General features: G+C 47.8%; 7 protein-coding genes across 7 annotated transcripts; 2 read left to right on the top strand and 5 right to left on the bottom strand.

Moving 5' to 3' along the window:
- Positions 1-1098: 1098 nt before the first annotated feature.
- BGW36DRAFT_61780 (uncharacterized protein) lies at positions 1099-2943 on the bottom strand. Its single transcript, XM_046222473.1, has 3 exons — positions 2487-2943; positions 1829-2285; positions 1099-1748 (listed from the first exon to the last, which is right to left on the bottom strand). Exons 1-3 carry the CDS (start codon positions 2704-2706, stop codon positions 1274-1276), a joined length of 1152 nt encoding a protein of 383 aa, XP_046067114.1. The 5' UTR covers positions 2707-2943; the 3' UTR covers positions 1099-1273.
- A 96-nt stretch (positions 2944-3039) lies between these two features.
- BGW36DRAFT_389595 (Alpha/Beta hydrolase protein) lies at positions 3040-4710 on the bottom strand. The gene is made up of 3 exons (XM_046217372.1): positions 4433-4710; positions 3846-4374; positions 3040-3782 (listed from the first exon to the last, which is right to left on the bottom strand). Exons 1-3 carry the CDS (start codon positions 4580-4582, stop codon positions 3310-3312), a joined length of 1152 nt encoding a protein of 383 aa, XP_046067115.1. The 5' UTR covers positions 4583-4710; the 3' UTR covers positions 3040-3309.
- A 1035-nt stretch (positions 4711-5745) lies between these two features.
- BGW36DRAFT_306304 (uncharacterized protein) lies at positions 5746-10146 on the bottom strand (the record flags this gene model as incomplete). Its single annotated transcript, XM_046212137.1, has 2 exons — positions 5746-9283; positions 9833-10146. The coding sequence occupies 2 exons, from the start codon at positions 10144-10146 to the stop codon at positions 5746-5748; spliced, it is 3852 nt and encodes a 1283-aa protein (XP_046067116.1).
- Positions 10147-12265: 2119 nt separating this feature from the next.
- BGW36DRAFT_389600 (uncharacterized protein) lies at positions 12266-13259 on the top strand. Its single transcript, XM_046217373.1, has one exon. The coding sequence runs from the start codon at positions 12301-12303 to the stop codon at positions 13129-13131; it is 831 nt and encodes a 276-aa protein (XP_046067117.1). The 5' UTR covers positions 12266-12300; the 3' UTR covers positions 13132-13259.
- An 81-nt stretch (positions 13260-13340) lies between these two features.
- On the bottom strand, positions 13341-16338 carry BGW36DRAFT_305809 (putative AP-2 adaptor complex subunit alpha; the record flags this gene model as incomplete). Its single annotated transcript, XM_046212098.1, has 4 exons — positions 13341-13448; positions 13524-15454; positions 15503-15837; positions 15887-16338. The coding sequence occupies 4 exons, from the start codon at positions 16336-16338 to the stop codon at positions 13341-13343; spliced, it is 2826 nt and encodes a 941-aa protein (XP_046067118.1).
- Positions 16339-17290: 952 nt separating this feature from the next.
- On the bottom strand, positions 17291-17618 carry BGW36DRAFT_306580 (putative copper resistance protein Crd2; the record flags this gene model as incomplete). Its single annotated transcript, XM_046212163.1, has 2 exons — positions 17291-17406; positions 17468-17618. 2 exons carry the CDS (start codon positions 17616-17618, stop codon positions 17291-17293), a joined length of 267 nt encoding a protein of 88 aa, XP_046067119.1.
- A 361-nt stretch (positions 17619-17979) lies between these two features.
- BGW36DRAFT_420317 (uncharacterized protein) lies at positions 17980-22389 on the top strand (the record flags this gene model as incomplete). Its single annotated transcript, XM_046219497.1, has 7 exons — positions 17980-19341; positions 19401-19454; positions 19516-19695; positions 19754-19778; positions 19832-20446; positions 20496-21743; positions 21843-22389. Coding segments are annotated over exons 1-7 (3651 nt in total), but the record flags the coding sequence as incomplete, so codon positions are not given.
- Between the last annotated feature and the right edge of the window lie 1625 nt (positions 22390-24014).

Below are 24014 nucleotides of genomic sequence, written 5' to 3' on the forward strand. Positions count from 1 at the left end.
GCTGAAAACCTTTTGACACCTTTACTCTCCTCTATTTTCAACTCTACTAACAGAACGGGGGTCTGGGAAGGTAGAGCTTACTTACTCGTCCTTCAATCGAGTCACAATTATCATCGTTAGTGTATGCTAGACATGTCCTTGTATTCAAAGAAAAGCTTGAATCAGATTGCTATCGCTTATGTACTCGTATTTTCATCCAAGGCAGCCCTAAACTATCTACCCAGAGCATAGGAGCTATCACAGAGTTTTGGCGGGGGGAAGAGCGTACTGCACTGTACCTCCTAACAAATAACTCGACTGTTTTCCTCTTATAAGATCTATTATAGATTTTCTAATTTTAATATAAAGGGCAGTTCTCTATCTAATATTATTACCCTGTGTCATGGATCCGACGAAGCTGCACCGACACCATGCCCCTTTTCAATATTCTCGAGGACCCGCTCGTGTCGAGACTGTCGATATATCTTGCATTACGATATCAGCATTCTCGTCTCGTTTGTTAAAGAGGAACAAGTTCTCGAAAAAGAGATCTACTCACCAGGCTGTGGGGTTACGAATCAGATTATTACCGCTATCGTCGTATATCCGCTCTCTATTTTCTGGAGCCGTATTCGTGATAGTGCTCTCGGCAGCTATGTTGTCCAAGGCTGCGACGTCCATGTCAAATCCATTGGCGTATGGAGACAACGGAAGCGTTCTCAGTTGGCGTGTCGATGCAGGTGCTAATTCACTCTGTGAAAGTTGCGGTTGACAGTGACAGATGGAGGAAACGGAGGTACTTTCGTACGCGTGAAATATTTTTGACATGTGCTGTTTGGCAGGCAATCGAGGGGGTGGCTCGTAGAGATGATGCAATCTAGGGAGATCGTCGTTGCGATGAGATTGAATAAGGCGGTAGAGGGGATTCTGGGACACGAGATTCATGAACTCCTTGAGGGAGCAGGCCAAGCGGCTGCTTTTATGGCCGCCTGTGATGGCATCCACGTCCGAGGGATCATGCTCATAACGCAGAAAACCAGATTCTATCCTCTCGGTCCGTGCAACTCTCCAATCCGACCCAATCCACCCACGTCAGCCTTCATGTCCCCTTTCCCCGGAGAATTCTCGGCAAGGACCATCGCTGCGTCGTCCACATCTTCGTCCTTCCAGTGCGTGATTTTCTGATTGGCAGCATCCGCAATCATGACCCTGTGATTCTTCTGTTCTAAGAAGTTTAGAGCTGTTTTGTATTCGTCTTGGCTCCTCAAAGCTATGGCGAATTCGTATAGAATACCTAATTCCTCGTGATCCCACCGCTCGTGGAAGAATTCGCTTCTAGTGCACTCGGCGATAAGGTGTCTGCCGACCTGGATTGATTCCACTCCAGCCGATTCTGATACCACTCCCCCAGCGTCAATTCCTCCTGACTTGAATTTGTATTTGCCTGCCAGATATCCACATGTCGTGTGATTCCGCGGCTACTTGTGTTACTGTTCTTGATACGCTCGAGCTCTGCCGATTGAGAAAGACCGCTACTGTTCTCCAGACTACCGTCGCTATTCGCATTCCGTAGCTGCGCAGCTCGTCGCGCTTTTCTCCAGAGTCGCCGGTAGAGATGTCGCGTGGTGGGCAGTATGCTGGCTATCATGTAGATGGAGGGTTCGACGAGCGCGTAGATCATAGGACCTCCTGAGGCGTACCATGTTGGGTCCGAGAAGAGCGGGACGGTGAAGAAGACGGAGAAGCGAAGCGCGCATGTTATTATGCCCCTATGTTGTATCAATAACGTTTTCCTTCTTCATCAAGGCGATACGCAGACGTAAGCGGGGGGGCGAGTCGTATAACTTACAGCGAAGCAGCCAGAAAAGTGAGTATAAGGCCAATCTTTTCCGATGTAGGCATTTGCAGTTTGAGAAGAATCGGCCACGGGAGCACCAGCATCGCCACATCCGTGACCAGACTCGGAATGCTATAGGTCTTATAAAAAAGCATCACGTCTCCACAAGTCCCGTCGTGAATATCAACCGCCTGGGTCCAGAAGTACCTAAAGGGCCGGCATATCGAAAACGCTAAGATAAAAGAAATCACCCCTTGAAGGATGACAATCACACCGATGCCAACGATGACACGGCGGTAACTCAAGACTTCGAAGACTTGGTAGTAGAGGAATAGAGCGGCAAGCTTGGCGAACATGACAGCGGGTGTGTAGGTGAATTCGAGGATTTTGGATAGTTGCAGCCAGGTCTCACGGGTCGTCACTGGGACGGCAGTGGCATGGTACCCTGCACCGCCTATTTTAACCATTACTATCAAACGTTAGTTTCCATCATTCACTCATCAAATTTCCCCATCTTGACGTAAGCCCTCGCAGCTTCATGTCTAGTTTTTTTTTTTTTTTTTTCCCTCAAGCATTGGGAAATGCTCAATGCTTCCATCTCATTCGTATTCTCAAATCGTCCTTCTAAAGCCCACATCCAATGCAAGAATACAAGAGGGGAAAGACTCACGGATTCCCGTCGCCGCACTCCCCATACAAAGCACATAGCATAGTGTATTACACACCACCATGGGCACTCCCACGGCCTTGGGGTTGAAATACCGGCTCACGTAGAACACCAGCAGGAAAATCGTATCAATCACAATGAACGCGATGCAGACGCGCTGGTCCAGACCGGGATCATTCGTCTCGGCGAGATACTCTGGCGAACCCGGGCTCGGGCCAGCCATGGCGGATAGAATAGGCGCCTGTTCGGGAGACGGCACATGCGAGGTTGCGCACAACGGAGGTCGTGCTAGTGGGTGAGTGGGCGAGGACACACGCGTTTTATATCATAGATACGCAAAGACATTGAATGATAGATGCGCGTAGAGACGCACTGGGAGACGACGAGAGCAGCTGGGGGCTGCACATCTAAACTACAGCTACCGCTTTCTTCACCGCTCTAGACAAATTGCGGCTTCTGCCGGACCTTGAGGGGGATATTGCCGTGTTTCACCACTTCTAGAAGTGTAGATCCTTGAGCTCTCTCGCACCCTCTTTCCTTTCCTAGCTTAGGTCTCGTACAATACAGCACTCCTTTCCGCATGCGGCTTACCTCTTTTTGAGTAGCCTACCCTTGTATGGCACGGCTGTCACATTGACAGCCGATTAGACGGCGCTAAGAGCGGCACGGAACCGTGGAAACTATCCGCGTATCGGGCGTCCAATCAGCGTGTGCAGTGGCAGAACTGACACGGGAACTCTGCAAGGATTTTGTGAGGTTAAGTACCTACATTAAAAATGCAGGTACCATGTAATATGCAGTGAGTCCATTGATTCTATATTATTAATCAGTGCTTTTGCAGCCACTGGTACACCCGGTCTGCGATCTCAAGGTTGTTCTTTTCCATGAAGAACATGTGTCCGTTGCCATGAATGCCCTCCTTGCCTAGATCCGCATACTCTACATCTACACCAACTTGCTTCAGATACTTGACAGTGCAGTAATCGTATGGCGCATGGAACGATGCTTCGCCAGTAACCACAAGTTCTGGGATTTTGCCCAGGTTCGTCAACTGCTTCGCCGGGGACTTTTGCATGATGCACTCGTCGTGATCGGCGTCGATTGCTGGCTCGATGATTGTTCGAATGTTTTCGGCATTCTTGCCTGCGGACGGCTTGTATCGGATGGGGAGGTCAGTGAGGCCGAAAGCGAAGGCCGGGCCATCTCCAAACGGTGGGCGGAGCGTGAACGGTGGACCAGACGGTTCGAGCTGGACAATTCCCTTGACAAGGCCTGAGCGCATGTCTCCGACCCTCCAGCCTACTCAAATCGTTAACCACTTCAACGAGTCAGGTTTTTGGGTGGGGTTGTGGCGGAAGATACCGTATGCACCCGCCTGCGAGTGGCTGATGATATAACACTCGCCTACGAGGTCTACTAGAGCTGAATATGCCTGCGCATTTTGTTCTTCGCTTATGAAGCGGTCAGTTTGGAACTGCATCTGGCTCCTGTAGAAGGCGTCGAAAGTTGGGTCGCCAATGCGGCCGGTGCCGGGCCATTGAGTATGAAGCTTCGCCTGCGGCCATTGGTTGCCGTTGTTTTGTACGTCGGTGAAGATATCCGAGACCTCATCGGGGGAGCCAATATACCCGATACTTCCCTGTCCGGGAAACCAAAAGGAGCGGCCGCGTGCAGGCTGGTCTGAGAGGTAGACTGTGTGACCTTTGGAAATAAAATAGGATGCCCATCCCGGCCGTCCGTCTGGAGTATCCAGGAAATTGGTGCCGGTCTGAGCCGCGCCTGCAATGAAGATAATGGGAAGTGGTGGATTCACCGGGGCTGGGTTAGGGGAAAGCTTCTCAACGTAGATTTGCTCTATCATAGCCAGTGATGTAGAATTGACTGCATTGTCCTGATTTCCCAGTCCTTAGATACGCGTAAAATCTAGTGGGAGAATCGAGAACTTTTACCGTGATGTTCATGTACCGTCCGCCAACGTAGAGAACCTCGCGCTTTGGAACAATGTCCTTCAGCTGGGAACTATTAGTTTGCGCATTGCCTCCTAGAAAGGCGACTTGCGTCAAATATATGAGAGAAGTAAAGGTACGAAGGTTGACCATCTTAACCCAATCCTGTAAGTTCTGCAAAGACCCTGAGAAGGAGCCGTTTGCAGGAAGAGAAGAGAGCTCCAGCTCGAATTTATAGAAGAGGAACAGCGCGAGTAAGGAAGCTGTGGATATGGTTAGTGCATGCCGACGATGGCGTGGAGGAGCTCATATTAGGGCCTATAATACTCCGACCAGGTCCACTCCGTCTGTGTCACGTGACAATACTCCTAAGCGATTGGCTACTAGAGGTGGAGATTGAAATTAAATTAGAACGTCTTATGTTGGCTGAAAACCTCCCCCTCATTTGTGAGGGTAATTAATTTGGTACTTATTAGCTAACATCTTGACTGTCGAACACCGAGTGCTGCGGGATATCTACAGGCGCCGAACCATTACCTCTAATGCCGCCTGCATGGGCTTAACCATGGTTGTCTTGGGCAGTTAGTTGATGATTAGCATTTCAACTGTTAGCGCAGGCGATAAACCAGCCAATGATACTTAGACGGTACTTTTTTTAACGAGCGCTTATTGAATGACTGGCTTGTGAAATTAGTTCAACGGGGGATATTCTGAGCGAATCGATCTTGTTGCTCGCCGTTGTGAACCACTTACTGCTGTTATGAATTCAACTAGCCTAAACAGGTTTAGTGTTCTGCCAAATTAGGTAATAATAGTCTATAGAATTATTAAGTTAATATAATGCAATGCTATAATTAGATAAGAAATGATGGTAGGATTATTTTAAAGAAAGATATATAAATAAAATAAAAATTATTTTATTTTATATAGTAAATATAACATTCTTAAACATAATGAAGGGGTAAATCTAGAAGCCTCGTCAAAGTAGCTGAATGCAGAGACAACTCGGTTGTGGATTATGTGTACGCTACGATATAGATATATGCAAACAATCGCATGTAATTAAGACAATAACTACCCACCGTCCAGTCGAATCAAAACGTACAGTAACATCAGTAGCCACGACCCATTACTCCCAACTCCTGACAGTCCATTTCCTTTACTGAAACAGAACGCTCAAGAGGGTATACATAGACCAGACAGACAGACAACAGGGATATCACGATAGATATAACTCAACAAACCAGTTAAAGAAATAACTCAAACATAGCATAGCGTAGCAGCATGGAATAACACCGATAATATTCATTAATAAATCATTCAGCAGCCTCGTGATTTTGATTTTGATTTTGATTTTGTGGTTGTGGTTGTGGTTGAGGTGGGTTCTGAAGCGCAGGGTTATACACGCCCGCCTGCTGTAGAAAAGGGCCCTGCTGATAACCTGGCTGGTGGTAACCCTGCCTCTCAGAAACATTCACAGGCACCGGCGCAAACGGAATCGCGCTCGTCGAGGTAAAAACCGGCAGATTGTCGCGCGTCGACTGAGCAGAAACCATCTCAGGAGGTGCAGGAGATGGAAACCCGAGCGGGGAGACGGGGGACATGGGCAGCTGGAAATGCGAGGACTGGGTGGTCGGCGCAGTAGAGAAGCCTTGATAGGAGCCGAGTCCACTGCCATTGCTCTTGCTATGATCAGGGACACTGGTCTGCAAGTGGACGGGCTCCGAGGGGATGTCGATTTTGATGGGGATTTCGTATTCGCTTTCATTCCGGGGTTTCGTAGGAAGTTGAGATTGAGATTGAGATTGAGATTGAAATTGGGGTTGTGGTTGGGGTTGAGTCTTCTCTGCTGCAGTCTTCGGGGCGATGGCAACGCCGCGGTTTATTTTTGCAAAAGACGGTTTTGCCAGTTCAGTCTTTTTACTTGTAGCTAGTTTCTTTTTCTGCTCGGGACCGCTCGGGGCCTTCTTTTCCCGCCGGGAATTCTCCTCTGGCGACGGGACTTTTAGTTTGATACTCAACTTCTTCACGCCAGCTGAAACATCGTCTACTGTATCCACATCACCACTCGACGAATCCGCCACGCCTTGCCCTTGCGAGGACTTGCTAGATGTGTTCATGTTCGTGTCCGTATTCATATATAGAGACGGCACCTTTGGCAACGGCGGAACTCTCTCTGCATTAACGGCGCGTTTCGGCGTCGAAGTTCGGGACCCGGCTGATACTCGCATCTTCCTGCCAGCGACAGCGCTAGCAGGGCTCTGGCTCGGAGGTTGAGAACTGGAACTAGCTCGCGTGGGTGTTTGCGTTTGTGGTTGCGATTGCGTTTTGCTGCCTCCTGCTGCGGCATCCAAGACTGTGCCAGTGGCGCTTTGCCTTCTTCGTGCATCTCTGGTGGATGAGGACGAGGATGATTTGGGAGGCTCGGATAAGTCGCTTGCTGTGCCGATGGTGGTTCGACGACTGTTGTTGTTGTGGCTGCTGGTGCTGCGCGAGCTCACGCGGCGTGGAGTTGAGATTGAGGCTTTATCTCCAGAGGGCGTTTCGGGAGAAGTTGTTTTGGTTGCTCGCGCGCGAAGCTGCATGCGCGCTCCAGACGGCGTGGTAGGAGTAGGTGGGGAGGTTTTCTTCTTCTTGGCTAGAGCGGCTCTTGCTTTGAGATCTTCGAATTGGAAACTCGTCGTCTCGCGATCATTCGGGAGAAGGCATTTCCACAGTTCATATGCCGACGTAGCCCAGTCGACCTCAGGTAGTGGTTCAGATGAATGTCCGTCGGTTGTGGATGTGGCCGACAGCTTGCGCTCTTTCACCACCTTGGCAGTCGACGCCTGGGTGGGCGAGAAGTAGGTTGGAGCTGACTTCTGGGGTTTTTTAATAGGCGGCGGTGGAGGAAATGCTAGGGTTTCCAGTTCTTCGAGCAGATTCGTAGCCCACCAGTCGGTCTCGAAGGCCGGAACAGACTTGAACTCAGCATCGCCATTGCCCAATCCATTGCCAAATCCACTGCCCAATCCGCTACCTAATCCGCTGCCCAATCCCAGACGTCCGCTCATTTCCAATGCTAGGCGGCTTTGCGGTGTAGTGGTGGATATGTTGTTATCTGCAAGAGCAGAGAGATGGCTCAGAACGCCGCTGGACAGTGCGCGGTTGCTGTAGCCGCCTTCCAGAACACTGATGATCCGGCCGTCAGTCCCCAGGCCTTCTTCTTCGGCGAGTCGCACGATGTCTGCGGTGAAGCGGGCATAAAAGTCAGTGGGCACATTGACCTTGTGTCTCTGCATGCCGGCGCCTTCGAATTCACTAGCATCGAAGCCCGCCGAGACAAAGATCGCAGCTTTGGGGGTACCCTCAGTTGCTTCCAGTCGCTGCGTATGGAAGCGCAGAAAATTGCGCGCTTTATCCAGCAGAATGGCGTATTTGTTGTGATAGAGTTTCCAAAACTCGTCGTGCGTTTTCCACGGCTCGAGATGCACATTCCAGATCGATTGTCCATGAGCATTGTCAATACAGACGCTCGCATTAACGATCTTGTCAGCCTCGCCGTTCTCGCAGGGGAAAGAGTTGATATCATGCAGACTATAATACCCAATAGCCGTCTTCTTGCACGGAGCAGCATTTCTAGCCGTTGCGCCGCCTCGCTGGTGCAGATTCCACGCTTGTTCATTCTGCTTATAGACAATTTCCTGAGAACCATCGCCATGATGAAGATCGAAATCGATAATCGCCGCATGCGTCAAGCCATGGGTCATGGCAGCATGCGCGATCCCGACATGCACGTTATTGAGCCAGCAGAATCCGGACGGGTCGACAGAGGCGCAATGGTGTCCAGGCGGTCGAACACAAACAAATGCTCGTTTTGTTGCGCCTTGGGTCAGCACAGTATCAACTGCATCGCACACACCCCCTAGAGCGCCTTGAAAAGCGTCCAGAGACTCTGGGCAGAGATACAGATCCCCGTCATGGAGGGGTTTCTCGCCGTTGTCTTTCCGCCCTGCGCTCCGGGGTCGCACGATCTCTCTTCCATTCAATTCCAAGCGCGATTCCGCGGCATCACACATACTCTTCAAATCGCCCATCCACTTGTCGCCATGAACGTAGGTAACTGCAGCCGAGTTCAATGGCACAGCCCTGCTGGACTTGCGAATCTGGAAAGGCGGTGGCGGGAGGATATTAAGGTCGAGATCAGGACGAGGCGCAAACAACGAGCCCGCATGTCTTTTCCCAACCCGGATATACGCGGTAGACACCCCGAGGACACTCGCACGGAGCCGCTCTGGACGCTCGACAATCGTTGCGAGGCCGTCTCTGCTAGTGTAGGGGCGCGAGTAGCGATGGCCGTAGCAGGCGTCTTGGATGATCACGACAGTTTTGGATTGCAGGTCCACGGTTTCATGCAGGCGCAGCTCGGACTGGAAATGGTCGGTGGCAATGGAGGACGCGGTGGGCGCGGCCTCGAGCGGTGTTTCGAGCGGCGAGTACATGGCTCCGAGCAGATTGTGGGAGGAGCGCCGCGACAAGCTGGGATGGGCATCGCGACTCATACTCGCCGATCGGAGAGATGTCGTGGATGCTCGTTTCTGTAGGCCAGGAGTCGACAGGCGCCGTTCGTCGCGCAAGGAGGCGGTACTGGGTGTTTTTCGCAGGGACACAGTGCTGTGTGTTTTGCGCAGCGCAGGCGTCTTGGAGACGGGAGTTGAGGCATTGCGTATGCGCTCAGAGACACGGCTGGGCGAGCGGCGCTCTGGCGTTGGCGAGGGAGGGGGAAGAGGGCTGATTGAGCGTGGTGCAGCTATCGCCAGGCGATGAAAGTCGTCGGCCAGATCGGAGGACATATTGTAAGGGGGGTCTGCCATGCTCAGATTTATATCATATTACATATGTAATCAGTGACACTCAGCCGAAGAGCACATGAAGCAGTTGACATGCGCATATGTAGTGGATAGTTGGAGTTGTGGTGTTGAGTATTTATTTTTATTTGGATATAATTTAGTTGCCCGGCAGGACGCGTGTGTTGACTGGCTGGCTTGCTAGTGGTGCTCCACTCACAACAACTATTAATTAGTTAGTTAATTAACTATACAACCAGTCATATAACTATATAAAAGATTAGGCTAGTATTATATATCAATATGGATTGATTATCAAACAATGTTGTCTAGTTCGTCCTTGAAACTTAAATATTCTAACCAACCGTAAATACTCCTCACATGCATAAACGCCTTAACAACCCTACCACCAAACATATGAATATGAACCGAAAGACCGGACGCCAACAATCGTAACATCGTCAGCAGAAAGAGAGAGAGAGGGAAAAAAGGACAAAGGAAACTATATCTAAATCACCGCTCAAAACTTAATCTCCGTAAACTCGCCCAACTCTTCCGCAGCCGATGGCCCGGCGACCACGGTTTACTCGTGGAAGAAGTACTACTGCTATCAGACGCAAAGCTCTCGACACTGCTCGCCGTACTGGCAGCACCCATCGAGCGCCTCTTTTCCTTTTTTTCTGCCTTTTTCACCTTTTTATTCTCTTTATGGGCGCTCAGAAACCCCTTTTCGGCGTGGTACCGGCAGTAACAGTGCAGTCGCACTGTTTCGCTGGCGGCCACAGAGTCGCAGCTCCCGCTCGGTGAGATGCGGCCTGAGTGGCAGGGTTCGGTGAGCAGGGCTTCTTGGCAGTGGCACCAGGTGTAGAGAGCGAGAGAGGAGCGGCACATTTTTGTTCTCTAATATAATATAATGTTTTTTCTGTTGGTATGTGGAATGTGACCACGTGAGTGGGGTGCGGGTGGTTGTATAGACTGGATATTTCCGAAAACGGAAAACCCGGATGATTTGAGTTGATTTGAGCCGATTTTCCGAATTGAGAATTTAGAGTTGAGGCGCAGCGGATGTGACGTCGGTTGGAATTGTATGTGTAACTCTGTATTTCTTTTCGAATTGCGCAATTGGATAATAGAAGAAGTAGCAGTAGTAGTAGTGGTGGTAGTAGTTTGGATAATTGTCTGCTGTATCGAACGCGACGGTTTTTTGTTTATTATGTCCAGTAGAAAATGTATCCAACGCTCCCCTTACCAGAAGGAAGACCGTGGTCTTTTTGAGTGAGTCGGATGAAGAGGGTGAGGAAATGGCCTAACTCCGGCCGGTCCGGTATGTACGTGAAAGGTGATAAGTCGGTAAGGGAGCGGGAGCAACTTGAAGTTGGAAGTTGGAAGTTGGAGATAGAGAGAGAGAGAGAAAACCGGGGAGAATCCTCTATATTTAAGAGCAACTACGTAGATAATTATGGGGACAGTCTCGTCATTGACCGCACGCCTCACGGAACATACAACCTAGATCAGGATTGGATCAATTTAGGCGCTGCATTGGCGCTGGACTGGCGCTGGACCAGATGGGCTGTACGGCAGTATCGTGTATGTGGAATTATCAAGAGAACTAGTTACTCCGTACTACTCCCTCCTCGAGTGGATCGATCGCGCCATGACTTCATCCTGCCTAGACTTCCGTACGACCTACCGAAAAGGAAAAAAAGGAGCCACTCGGGAGTGGAGATCCGGGCAGCCAAATGCTCTGCTCGAAACAACCTGCAGCGTCCACTCTCACCCAGTCAGAAGTTGTGCATCTGCAGCACCGTTGATCACTGGATCGCTGCAGGCGCCGGAAACGTCGTTTCCTATTCTAATCCGGGCGAGGCTAGAACTTTGCATATTACATAAAATCATGATTTTTGCCACGGAGATCGCTTGGCGTTGTGCTTCCTTGCTGTGTGGGTAAATTGTATGTACGACAGGGAAGCCCTTTTCCATGATCAGTCACCGAGACGACGTCAACATCGACGAACCCCCAGGTGACCAAGCCAAAACGGCAGCGAACCTCTTGTAGCAAATGGGCGTAATCATTAATAATTTAGCATGAACTGTACAGCAGAAGCGTCAAATTCCCTCCGGTGCTTCCGGAACGCAGCTTTGACCCCCTTCCGTTTGACCTGGCTGACGAAGCGTAGGCGTAGAGCTGTTTAGGAAGATCGGGATTGCGTGGACTGCATGGACTGCACGTCCGGCCCGATCATCGCGTCGCTTTGAGCTTGCTTTTAGCCTTTACGTTTAGTCTTTACGCATGGCCGAATCGGGGCTAACTGGCTAAAGACTGATCGGATGTGCGGGTACTGTATGAAGTCATGGTGTGTCCACTTCCAACTGATAGTAATGTCTATCATTGATAGTAGTAAATCAGCATGAATCTCCTTCAGAAATAATAAGTGAATACGAAAATAGAGATAAGTGATGTCAGACGGCGCCGAGTTTCGCTGTGCTCACTCTCGTTTGGCTACGCGCCGACGCCGTTTCAAGTGTGGCTGGCAGGTGGATATGAGCGGTGAGTGAACGGTGAGCTTTGGCGGATATTATTAGCTGTACTATTAGTAGTAGTAGTAGTAGTAATAGTAGTAGGAGGAGGATGCTTTTCAGGCTTCAGTCGAGAATCAGTGTGGTCCAATGGCTGAATATATATCTCTGTCGCTCTCACGAACCATACGAAATATGAAACAGCAAACAGTGAAACAGACGTGTGTTATTTATAACTTATAACATGGGAAGAATAATCCTGCAGACAAGCGGAAGCCGATCGGGGCGGTAAATTGTCTGGTGCGTGCCTTGCTGCCTGAGGAACCGACCAATCTCAGGCCTCAAGGCGAATATTCCTGCATCCCACCAATAATTGAATATTATTCCATGCTCATTGTAGACTGATCATCTGTTGTACAGGTCTAGTCCATACTTACCCACTGCGCCAGCCAATAACACTACTCACTTCATCTACATTCTACAATTCTATTCGAAAAACAAGAGAGGAGGAAAAAAAAAAAAAAAGAAATGGCCTCCGAGCCAGTACCACCACCACCAGCAGCACCCCTCACCATGCCCGCCTCAGCCTCACGCACAGCAACACTCTTGTCCAACCTCACCAATGTCTCGTCCCGTATCACCGCCGCCTCATCCACCCTCTCCCGCTCTTCATCTCTCCCACCGGTGCGGCTTGTCGCCGTGTCCAAACTGAAACCCGCCTCGGACATCCTCGCCCTCCACACGTCCTCCACACAATCCCACTTTGGCGAGAACTACCTACAAGAACTACTTTCCAAATCCCGCGAATTACCGCCCACCATCCACTGGCATTTCATCGGCGGCCTACAGTCCAACAAATGCGTGACGTTGGCGCGGGACGTGCGCGCACTGTGGGCCGTTGAGAGCGTGGATACACGCAAAAAGGCGTCGTTACTAGATCGCGGATGGCGCGAGAGGACGGATAGGGAAGGGGTGGAGGAGAGGTTAAGAGTGTTTGTGCAGGTGAATACATCCGGAGAAGGAAATAAAGCGGGTGTTGAGATGCGGGATGCGGTGGAGTTGTGTAGGTTTGTTAGGGAGGAGTGTGGCGCGTTGAGGTTGCAGGGTCTTATGACAATAGGGGCGATTGCGAGGTCAACCGCAACAAAAGAAGGGGAGGAGAATGAGGATTTTGTGAGGCTGCGTGAGACCAGGGAGACGGTGGTCAGGGAGTTGGGCTTGGAGGAGTTGGAGTTGAGTATGGGGATGAGTTCGGATTTCGAGGGCGCTATTGCTCTGGGCAGTGATCAGGTGCGTGTTGGCACGACCATTTTTGGAGAGAGGCCGTCCAAGGCCGAGTTGAAGACGGTTGTCGCCTGATAATACTGCATAGTTTATGGGCTATGGTTTATGTTAGGTGTAAGATATGCATTGGCAAGGGGTGTTATATCCAGGAGCAGTGTTGATTCATTAGCGAGCATCTCCTAGAATGATAATATGATAAAATATGTACATGTATTCAACCAACAATTAGAGCCTGCGTAACTATACAACTCGGATACAGCGTATACAATGACAGTATAAGTGTATCATCGGTCGCCGTCAATGCTGACCCCCTGCGACAGCTTCTGCTCCATCTGGCGAACTAGAATCTGCGGCACTTGTTCTTGCGTTGCCCGGATCGTCAAGCGGTACATCTATCAACGTTAGTTATTGAATTATTTTAAACTTAGAGAAAGAAAAGCTGCTTTTGAGGAAAAAGAGGGGCTTACATTCTTCTCGTAATTCGGCTCTAACCGAAGCAAACAACCCGTCTTGCCATTTTCGACTTGGTAGACCGCACATCCGACAATGTTATGCGGGTTGGGGTCAACACCAGAGAGAACTCTCCATCGGAATCCTGCCACTGTGTTCTTCGTAAACTTCTCGCTGATCACGCGGCCCTTCCCGCTCACCCCAAACGTCTTTTGCGCTTCTAATGGCGATCCGCCGATTTGTCTCCATCGCTTGAAAAAGTCTTCGACAGTTAGCTCCGATGGATCCATGTACCGGTGCATCAGAATCGGCAGCTGCAGCGTATAAGCCTGCAATGCCCCGGCGAGATAGGAAATGCGGATCGTCGGGGCGTCTGAGAACGGGCCGTAGGCTTCGAAGAATAATGTCTGGTGGGTCTGTGCTGACGGCCCTATGGATGATTCCGGTAGGTTTTTGGTGTCAATCTTCAAATTCGGCGCTGCTCGGTTGTCGAGCGTCGTCGTGAATGAGCCGATGGGGAAAGACGCTTTGTTCGTGAAGTAGATTTTGACTACACCAAGATGCGCTCGATACTCTGAGCGCAGTCCAACCTGGATCTGTGCATCTTCGAACAACACGCCTTCGTCCGCGTAGTACAGCCGGTTGAATCCGAATTCCCAGTCTGGGCTCAAGTGAGCAGCGCTGGCTAGGTTGGGTGCCGGTGCGGGTGTATCTGTAGGAGACATGTCAAGTCCGGCAAGGTCATTCGAGGCTCCCCGTTTGGCTGGCCCGGCTGACCCGTTGGTGCCGTTACGTCCGCCATTGACAATCGTCGTGAATGTGCGCTTCAGTCCTGTCGTTTGGGCCATCAAGACTTCTTGTTTATCTGTATTGGCATCCTTTCCTCCCACGACCCACGTCCGCTTATCACTAGTACCAGCCGTCCGTTGGTGTAGACGCGACAACAACACACTAGCTCTCTCTGAGAATGGCGGCATCTCATCACACACCGTTCGAAGGAGATCGTCCGATGGCATGCTAGCCAGTTTCATATACTCAAAGGCTCTCTGCTGCAATTCGGGATCTGGAGAATGGCTATACAGCCGGAACATCTGTAATAGCTGGGGCTTGATTTCAGGGAAAAGATTCACAAACTTAATGAACGACGAAAGAATCATGGCGCGGGTATTATCAGAACATGTGAACATTTTTGGTTGGAGAGCCAGGAATTGCTCAATCGGGCTAGAGCCTTCGTTATCGGCGATCAAGTGGCCAAATTCGCCCAGCACATAGCTTCCAATCTTTATGAGACTGTCGTGGCAGTCTCCCTTGAGGTATTTCAAGAGATGATCGGCCGCGTAGGCCTGCAGTTCTTCGTTATTCGTGACGATCTGGATAACTCGCTGCCACACCTCGTCGCTCACATGTTCACCGGCCAGTGAAATGAGCTTCAAAGATGTGTCAATGTACCACTGCGCATCTGTAGCGTACTTTTCCGCTAAAATAGCGACTTTGAGAACCATTTCTTCCCGAATAGCAAAGTCGGCCGACTGCAAGTAGGCGAGTAGCTCGGCAACAATAGGTCGGGCATTGGTCACGTCGCACATGCTATAAAGGAGATCCAGCCCCTTTCGTCGAACGCTGATGTCACGATCTCTCAGCGATCCTAGGATGAATGGCTGGTGCTTTTTAATAGGATCCAAAGTTTCGGCGCGAGCAGCAAAATGGGTCATGGCTTCTAACCCGAGATAGCGGACATTGGTCTCGCGTGATTGGATAAATTTTCCAAGTCGTGAAGATATTTGCAGCATCAAAGCATGTTCGGTATCCAAATGTATTAGTAGATTAATCGCCTCAAACAAGACCGCGTTTTGCGCGTTATTCTGCTGCACATTTTTTGGCGTGTCCATAGCCTGGTTCATAACTTGCTCCAAAGACTGTCGAATCAATTCTCGAACATGAGTATCCTCTAGACGCAGTTAGATTCCATTAAATCGCAAAATAAACCAAAACATACCAGACGGCGGGTAGTACTGAAGCAGCCGTATCAGCTTTACTTGAAGCCACGGACAGGGAACCCGATAGTACAAATAATCAGCCGAGACGTCACCATCGACCACGATCCTCTTCAATCGTTGCGCAGCTTTGACATAGCTTCCTCGGTATTGTTCGGGGTTCTCCTGCACTAAAGCCATAACGAGCGAGGTGACAGACAAGGTCACTCCAATATCCGGATCATCCATCAGCGATATAATACGCTCGGCCCATTCCTGCTGAACAATGCTAGGGTGTTTTCGATAGAGTCGGAGAAGAGTCAACGCGGCCTTCTTTTTCACAAACGATTTGGACGTTCTGCCAGTAGTCAGTAAAAGTAGCTAGTGGAGTGACGACATCAACATACGGAGAAATAAGAAGCCTATGAACATCCGAGCTCAAAGCCTCTCCCATTTCTCGTCCACCAACAGTAGCGATCGCATGCAAAGCCAGACAGTTATTGAGCTCGTTCATACTCATCAAGTCCTTGCGGATACTGTTGACAAGAAGATGGAGCAACTCATGCTGTTCATGAAGGAACAGAGTAACTGCTAGATAACCAATCTGCTTTTCCGAGTAATTCTTTGCCGAAATCAAATTGACAGCTTCTAAATGGCCAAAGTCCACATCGTATCCCTGAATGTAGACATATAACAATTTGCAGACATATTTCTTCCTCTGATACCCATTCAAGCTTCCGTCCTTGAACTTTTGTCGAATATTGGCTAATTCTTTGTTGATGCGTTTTTCTTCGAGTTCTCTTGCTCTGGCATTTCGCAAATCGGCGATAAATTGGACTAGACCTCGCATCGACGACATTGTGACTGCTTGTATAAATTATAGAGTCCGGCTCGGCGTTTTCTTTTCGATAGTATAAAATGAATGCGGTGTGCGGGGTGGTAGGAGCCGCGAGTATTGCTTTTCTTCAAAGTATAAAACAAATTAGTCATCCAACATAATCATGACTTTTTCATCCGGAATGCAGCGAATTTGACATTGCGCGGGGAAGAATCGAGAGAAGCACAAAAACACGGTTGACCGTTCCAGGGGGTCGATTATGCTATGCTATGAATTACAACGTCAACAACAGATCATTTCCAAAATCGGGCAATTCTGAGCATAGCGTGGACAAAGGGTACGGCGAGAATCTTTCCAAGCTGTTCCGATGTGAGCCGCAGATAATTCGAAGGGCTTGCTGCAGATTTGCTCGTCTTTTCTCGTGATGGATCTCGCTCGACCTGACAGCTCGACTGCCCGGAGTTTAGTGCAGCCCGATGTTCCTGCGGCTTGGCGCATGTCCCACGGATGAGGAACAACTTGTTACCGTGCACGTGACTTTTACCTATGTTCCTGCTCTCTAATCGTACCCTTAGGGTTACTATCATTTGTGATTGTTCAGACTGAGTCAACGATTTGGACGAAGCAGATCAAGCCTATGAGGTTGAATTTTCAAATGTTTTACTCATGTCACATTATTCGACAGCTCAAGATTGCTTTTAGCAACTCAAATTCACTCCTAGAAACCCCCCGTATGGTTCTTAAAAACAAACAGTAATCCCCAAGTAAAACGCTTAACTCCCAGGCCCTTGCCAACAATGCATAATATACAGAGTAGTAATAGATTCTGCTGCACAATACCCAAATCACCGAGCAGACTTGGAAGTAAAGTCTATTTCCTCGTAAGCCTTGTCCACTGCATCAGCTTTTTCGCATGTGCACGATTCTGCTAATAGTCAGCGAAATTGATCCACACTGCATCGGTAGATGTTAATCATTTTAGGTAGAACTCACCAGCTGGTCTCTGTCCACATGGGCACGCGTCGCCTTTCACAGCCTGGTTCTCTGTGACTGAGCGCTCACAGGTGCAGTGTCCAGCGGGGCGCATTCCTATTTATATATTAGCTACTGCGACACATAGATTGATGTATTGATAAATAGAAGGACGTACTGCATGAGCAACGTGGACCGCTGGCCTGTTCGGCAGCCTTGCCACAGTCGCAGGCACTTGCTGATGTCTTGCCACACTCGCATTTGGCTTGAGCGGCGCAGACGCAGCCGGCATCATCAGAGCGACCACAGCAGGTAGAGGGGCGAGTCATGGTGATGGTCTTGGTGTTGGCAAGTTGAATATCAGGTGATATGTAGTTGAATGTTTCCAAGACGGATGACGGTGCTTAATAGGAAATTATATTCGTTCCGTCTTCTCGAGAATTGAAGATTATTATATTTGAAATTGTGTTGTAGATTCCTCAGGATGAGCGGCTCAACTTATACTCCGCATTCCTGACAGGCATACCAGGCCCAGCCATCGCCGGATTAGCAATGCCTCGCGTCTGATTGGCTCCACAGGGGGCTATTGGCAATGCATACTTTTTGATTGGCTACAACTACTCCACATTGTCCAATCAAATCGATTGGAAATCAAAAGCATGTTGGCAATTAAAATAATTGGCAGTTGCAGCTAACTACGTCATGGTCCATTTTAAGGTACACCAGCTTTTTGTGGCTTTTGAGGGTTTGGGACTATAACAGCAATGTGGAGTACATTTACGTGTAGATGGTTCAAGGATGAGATGGCTGCTCTCTATTACCCTAGCATAGGCGCCTCAAGTCCAGAGAATATGATAATGGAACGTTATGTGTTAAGTCATGTCAACTTCGGGCAGAAGGTAACATGATTCATTTCAGCCTTGCCGCCATTTTCCCCTCACTCGCGAATGTGCCTCTCCAGATTCAGCTCGCAGTGACTCGATCGACAACGACAACCACTAAAAAGGCGAAGACTTGACAAGGAGTTATGTGAATAAATGTGATCAGCAAAATTCCATCTCGGCGTCAAGATGACAAGCACCCGTAATCTGAAACTCTCCTATGATGACTACACTGTCGCATGGATCTGTGCTCTACCAGTTGAGATGGCCGCTGCTAAGGTCATGTTAGACGAAGTGCACGAGGATTTGCCCGCTTTGCCCCACGATAATAATGTGTATACTCTGGGGAGGATTCGAAAACATAACGTTGTTATTGCTGGCTTGCCAAATGGAAAATATGGCAATACATCTGCAACAGTGGTGGCAATGCAGCTCATAGCCGGATTTCCGTCCATTCGATTTGGCCTGATGGTCGGTATTGGAGGAGGGGTTCCGAATAAGGATGCAGATATTCGACTTGGTGATATTGTGGTCAGTAAACCAACAGGATCATATGGCGGTGTGGTGCGGTATGACTATGGGAAAGCTCTCAATCGCCACTTTGAACGGACTGGCATGTTAAATCAGCCGCCTGCGCTTCTCCTTAATGCGCTTACTAAACTTCAGTCAAACCATCTAACAGAGGAAAGCCAAATACCAAATTTCCTTTCTGAAATGGAGAAGAAACTTGGACAAAGAGCCGAAAATTTTGCTTGTCCCCAACAAGAAGACCGACTTTATCAAGCTGACTATCATCACATTGGAGATTCAAAAACATGCGAACACTGCGACCATACGAAGACCGTTCAAAGAATCCCTACAAATCGTGCCAAACCAGCAATTCACTATGGCCTGATTGCATCTGGGAACTCGGTAATCAAAGACAGTGGGCTTAGGGATTTCCTAAGTCGAGAACTCGGCGTATATTGTGTGGAGATGGAAGCTGCAGGGTTGATGGATAGTTTCCCATGTGTTGTCATTCGGGGAATTTGTGACTATGCAGATTCACATAAAAACAAAAAATGGCAAGGGTACGCTGCAGCAACGGCAGCAGCTTATGCCAAAGAGTTACTCACTGTGATACACGAGAAAAGTGTCACAGATAGCAGAGCTACTCTCTCAGTCACAAAATGTGAGTTTTGACTAAGCAACGCATGAAGCTTAGTATGCCTAACAATGGATGGGTATAAGATGGCATATACCACGGTAACCACAAGCAAAATTTACAACAATTTGGAAAAAATGGTATGTACTCTTAAGCCAGCAAGTCCAAGCACATTTGGTAGAGGATGTTAATTTCATCTAGATGGTAGAATAGAGCTAGAAAAATTACTGGAGCGAGTTTCAAACTATGATCCGGAGAGAACTCAGCGAAGATTATCTAGCAAACGTGTTATCGGAACTACCCAGTGGTTTTTGGATCACCCAACTTTCAAGGAGTGGTTCACCGACAAGAGTTTTCCTGCTCTCTGGTGTTCTGGAAAAAGTAAGCAAACTTATCTATTTATAATTTTGGCCTCCCACTAATCTGTCGATCGGTTTAGTTGGTTCTGGGAAAACTATAATTGCGTTCGTTATTTAATAATCTAATACAACCGAAAAAGTTCTAACTAAAATAATAGAACATCAGTAATCGATGTTGCGATGCGTCGGTCTTCTGAGCTTCCTCTTGGCCCTACCGTTTCTTATTTCTGTGAGGATGGACCGAGGCTGCATAATGGACAGCCAGCAGTATCTATCCTCTCTAGCTTTATCAAGCAGCTGTGTGAATTCTTGAATTTGCGATCTACTCCATATCCAGATATTGCCTTGCAAGCTCTGAGGAAATTTTTTGGGCAAAGGAGAATGGTGCCAGACGTTGAAGATCTGAAAGAGATTTTTACAGATCTTTTCCATTATGTGCCTGATACAACCTATATTGTTGATGGATTTGATACTCTCCACTCAAGAGATGCCAAGATCATCCTAGATTGCTTTCAGCAACTATTCTATGGCTCAGTTCTACGGCATCAATCGCAAATTCTCTTACTCAGCAGAGACCAAATTCCAGGATATATTGACCTTACTCGTTTTATACCAGGAATTCGCCAGATTTCAATAAATAACAACAACTTACCAGACATTGAAATCTATATCAAGGCAAAAATCAAAGATAAGATGATGGTCAGAAAACTTACAGATAGTACTCCATTAATACAGGAACTAAGTAGAGACCTTCTTGAAAAATCAACTGGGATGTATGATACCTCTGAGTTTCTTTAGAAAATCTAAAAGCTAACTCTATAGGTTTCTTTGGGTATACTTGCAGTTAGAAATCCTCTGGGATGAATGTTTCTCGGACAATGAAATTCGAGCTGCCTTGGAACAGTTACCGAGAGGATTAGATGAGACATACCAGCGTTGTATGAAAAGAGTTACGGATACTCAGGATATCCGTCCTCTCAGAACTCTAAAGTGGATCAGCTACGCAGCCAGACCACTCCATATCGAGGAGCTGAGAGAAGCTATTGCCTTTGACTTGCACGATACCATATGGGATAGTGGGAAAATATCTTCGAGAGAATTTGTTGCAGGATGCTGCTCAAACCTTGCAGTTGTGGATTCAAATGATGACTTCGTATATTTTGCTCACCCCTCTGTGAAGCAGTTTTTGGAGAAATACATAGCTGGCAGAATCCCTGGATATCCTACCAGCCCTTTACAAGGAGAACTCGAGTGCGGAGAACTTTGTGTTACTTATCTCTCTTTCTCGAATTTTGGGCTTGAGTTAGGGAAGCACGACGAATGTGTGTCTGATTCCCTAAATCCTATGGCTCTTGCTGCGCAGTCTGTGGGACCATCATTACTCAGCACATTCTTCTTACGGCGACCTTCAAAGAAAATACCCTCATATCCTTTGAAAATTCAGATGATTCGCAAAGTTCCACCGGATACTCTACAGTATAAATTTCTAGACTATGCAAGTTCGAACTGGCCACTACATACCAAAAATATTACACAGCAGTCTAGAGCTTGGCGGAAGTTTGAGCGGCTAGCCTTACAATTTAGTGAAACTTGGAATTTTCATCCTTGGAAATCTAGCGGTCGTTCGCAGCGTTCTTACCTTCATGGACTCTTAGTATGGGCAGTTAAGGGGCAGCACCAACCACTTCTATCAATTGTACTAAATATGAGGCAAGACGTACAGGAAATTTGCAATCTTCCATCTATTGAAGAAAGATTGCCCGTCCTCCATATTGCATCAAGACTTGGGTATGAGACTGTGGTTGAAAGTCTGTTGGATCTTTGCGATGTTAAATTGCTAGATGAAAATGGCTATACACCATTACATCATGCTGCTGATAAAGGGCATATTAAGGTGGTTCAATTACTTTTAGGAACAAATGAGTTACTGATCAATATCCGGTCAAAATGTCAGTCAACTCCTTTTTTGTTAGCTGCCAGAAATGGTCATGAGATAGTGGCGAAGCTGCTACTCGATAAAGGCGCTGATCTTGACACTAAAGAGCTAATTACTGGAGGGAATCAGCTGCTATGGGCGGCTGAGAATGGTTATGAGGTCATTGTGAAGCTGCTACTTGATAGAGGCGATTATATCGAGTCTGAAAATATAAATGGACAGACTGCTCTGTCACAGGCGGCTTGGGACGGTCAGGAGGCTGTGGCGAGGGTGCTACTTGATAAAGGCGCTGATATTGAGGCTAAAGATCCACATGGATGGACTCCGCTACTACACGCGGCTGGGAACGGTCATGAGGCTGTGGTGAAGCTGCTACTTGATAAAGGCGCTGATATTGAGGATAAAGATCCACATGGATTGACTCCACTGCTACACGCAGCTCAGAATGGTCATGATATCATAGTGAAGCTGCTACTTGATAAAGGTGCTGATATTGAGGTTAAAGATTCAATTATTGGAAAGACTCCACTGTTATGGGCGGCTTGGGACGGTCATGATACTATAGTGAAGTTGCTGCTTGATAGAGGCGCTAATCTCGAGGCTAAAGATTCACTTACTAAACAGACGCCGCTGCTATTGGCGGCTCAGAATGGTTATGAGGCCATAGTGAAGCTGCTACTCGATAAAGGCGCTAATCTCGAGGTTAAAGATTCACTTACTGGACAGACTCCGCTGTTATTAGCGGCTCAGAATGGTTATGAGGCCATAGTGAAGCTGCTATATGATAAAGGTGCTTGGTGAAGGCGCTGACGTTAATTCTAAACGTCAAATTCTAACTTATGGTTGAATTATCTGGATAGAATTCACTACTCACTCTTATTGTTTAATACTTGTCTTTGGCTTTATTGTGATTAGTCACTTTAAATATACTTATCTTATTTTCTAATCTCTATTTAAAGAGGGTCTGGAATAGGTCGTTGATTTATAGATTGTTTCTCGAATATTCGAGAGGCTTCATGTACGTTTTGGATACGTTAACTCGCAGGTTACTGCCAAGTAACCAGAATCACCGCAAGTATAGCAGGATAAGAACCTTTGACTGCTTGACGACCACGGCATAGGCACATTTTCCCATCGATGAAGCATGGAAGAGACCTGATAGAAATAGAACGAAGGACTGTCCTGTGAAATCTTGGTGAGGAGTTCCTTTCGATTCCTGCTGTCTTTCTTCGCGAATAGAAGCGAGTCTGTTCGGATCTCGAGCAATAAGACATGGGAGCACAAGGCCAAGCAAGTAATGTCAATGCCGGATAATTGTGAGCATATCAGTAAGATTAGCTCGTAGTTGCTCGAGTAAACTGCGCTGTACATGATCGTCCCTGGTGCTGTTGTCTTTTTTTGTGCGAAAAAGGAAATTATATAACAAAGCAGAGTTACCATTTTCAGGAACCCAAATTGATGATCCTTGATGCAGCCCTTCACAACTGTCGGTTGATGTGTGAAGCATTACTGTTCTGCCAGGCCAAGTACGGGTTCTGTTACTAAACATACATTTTTCAAGGGAGATATGTAGATGCCAAGCAACATATACCTCATATAGAAGGCTAGATGTCAGGGACAAGAAGCAATGTGCCTAAAGCAGACCAATAGTAGAACGGATACGCTAACAGTGATAGGTCTGGTGGATACAAGGTTTGTAGCTAGATAGTAAAATTTAAAATAATGGCCAAGTCAGAAGTGCTGCTGTCTCGAAGCTGGTCGAGGATTGCTGCATTGGAATTTGAGTATAAAATTTAAAATTTGATTGACAATCAGGCTAGGCAACCATCACGCTGTACAGTATACAGTCAGTCAGTGCTGGACCAGAAATGGCTGTAAACAGCAACAGTAGTGGTCATTTTCACCATCAATTTCACAGGTCCTCACATTGTACTTGTAAAGCGAGGACCTATGAATTCCCCTATACGTCATCTAGTCATGAGCCTTATTGCTATTATTAATGGCATACAGGTTGATATCTTGCTGTTCTAACCATCATCTACCTCTCAACTTCCTTTTTTCTTGGAGGATATAAATGGGTCCTCGTCCATCCTGGTGTGCTTCGTATGATGGAGGATCTTCCACTTTGCTTGCTGCCGATCCATTCTTGTTTTCACCAAAAAACTTTTCTAGAAGCCGCTCAGCCGTCATCTTGATGATGCCTTAAGCGTAGTGTTTAAGCACTTTTTCGAACCGGCGATGTCTTGCTTTGATACGGAGAACAGTTCAGCCTCGCGACAGGCGTAAGAAGTTGCCTGGCCAGCACTTAGGCTGACCACTGTTAATAATTATTATCTCTGAATCACATTCTAGATACGGTTGTGATTGGCACCGTTCAGGTGTATCATGCAGGCCGTGTGTTGGCC

The sequence above is a fragment of the Talaromyces proteolyticus genome, assembly GCF_021365285.1.
Source record: "Talaromyces proteolyticus strain PMI_201 chromosome Unknown BGW36scaffold_13, whole genome shotgun sequence".
In the NCBI taxonomy this organism is placed as follows: Eukaryota; Fungi; Ascomycota; class Eurotiomycetes; order Eurotiales; family Trichocomaceae; genus Talaromyces; species Talaromyces proteolyticus.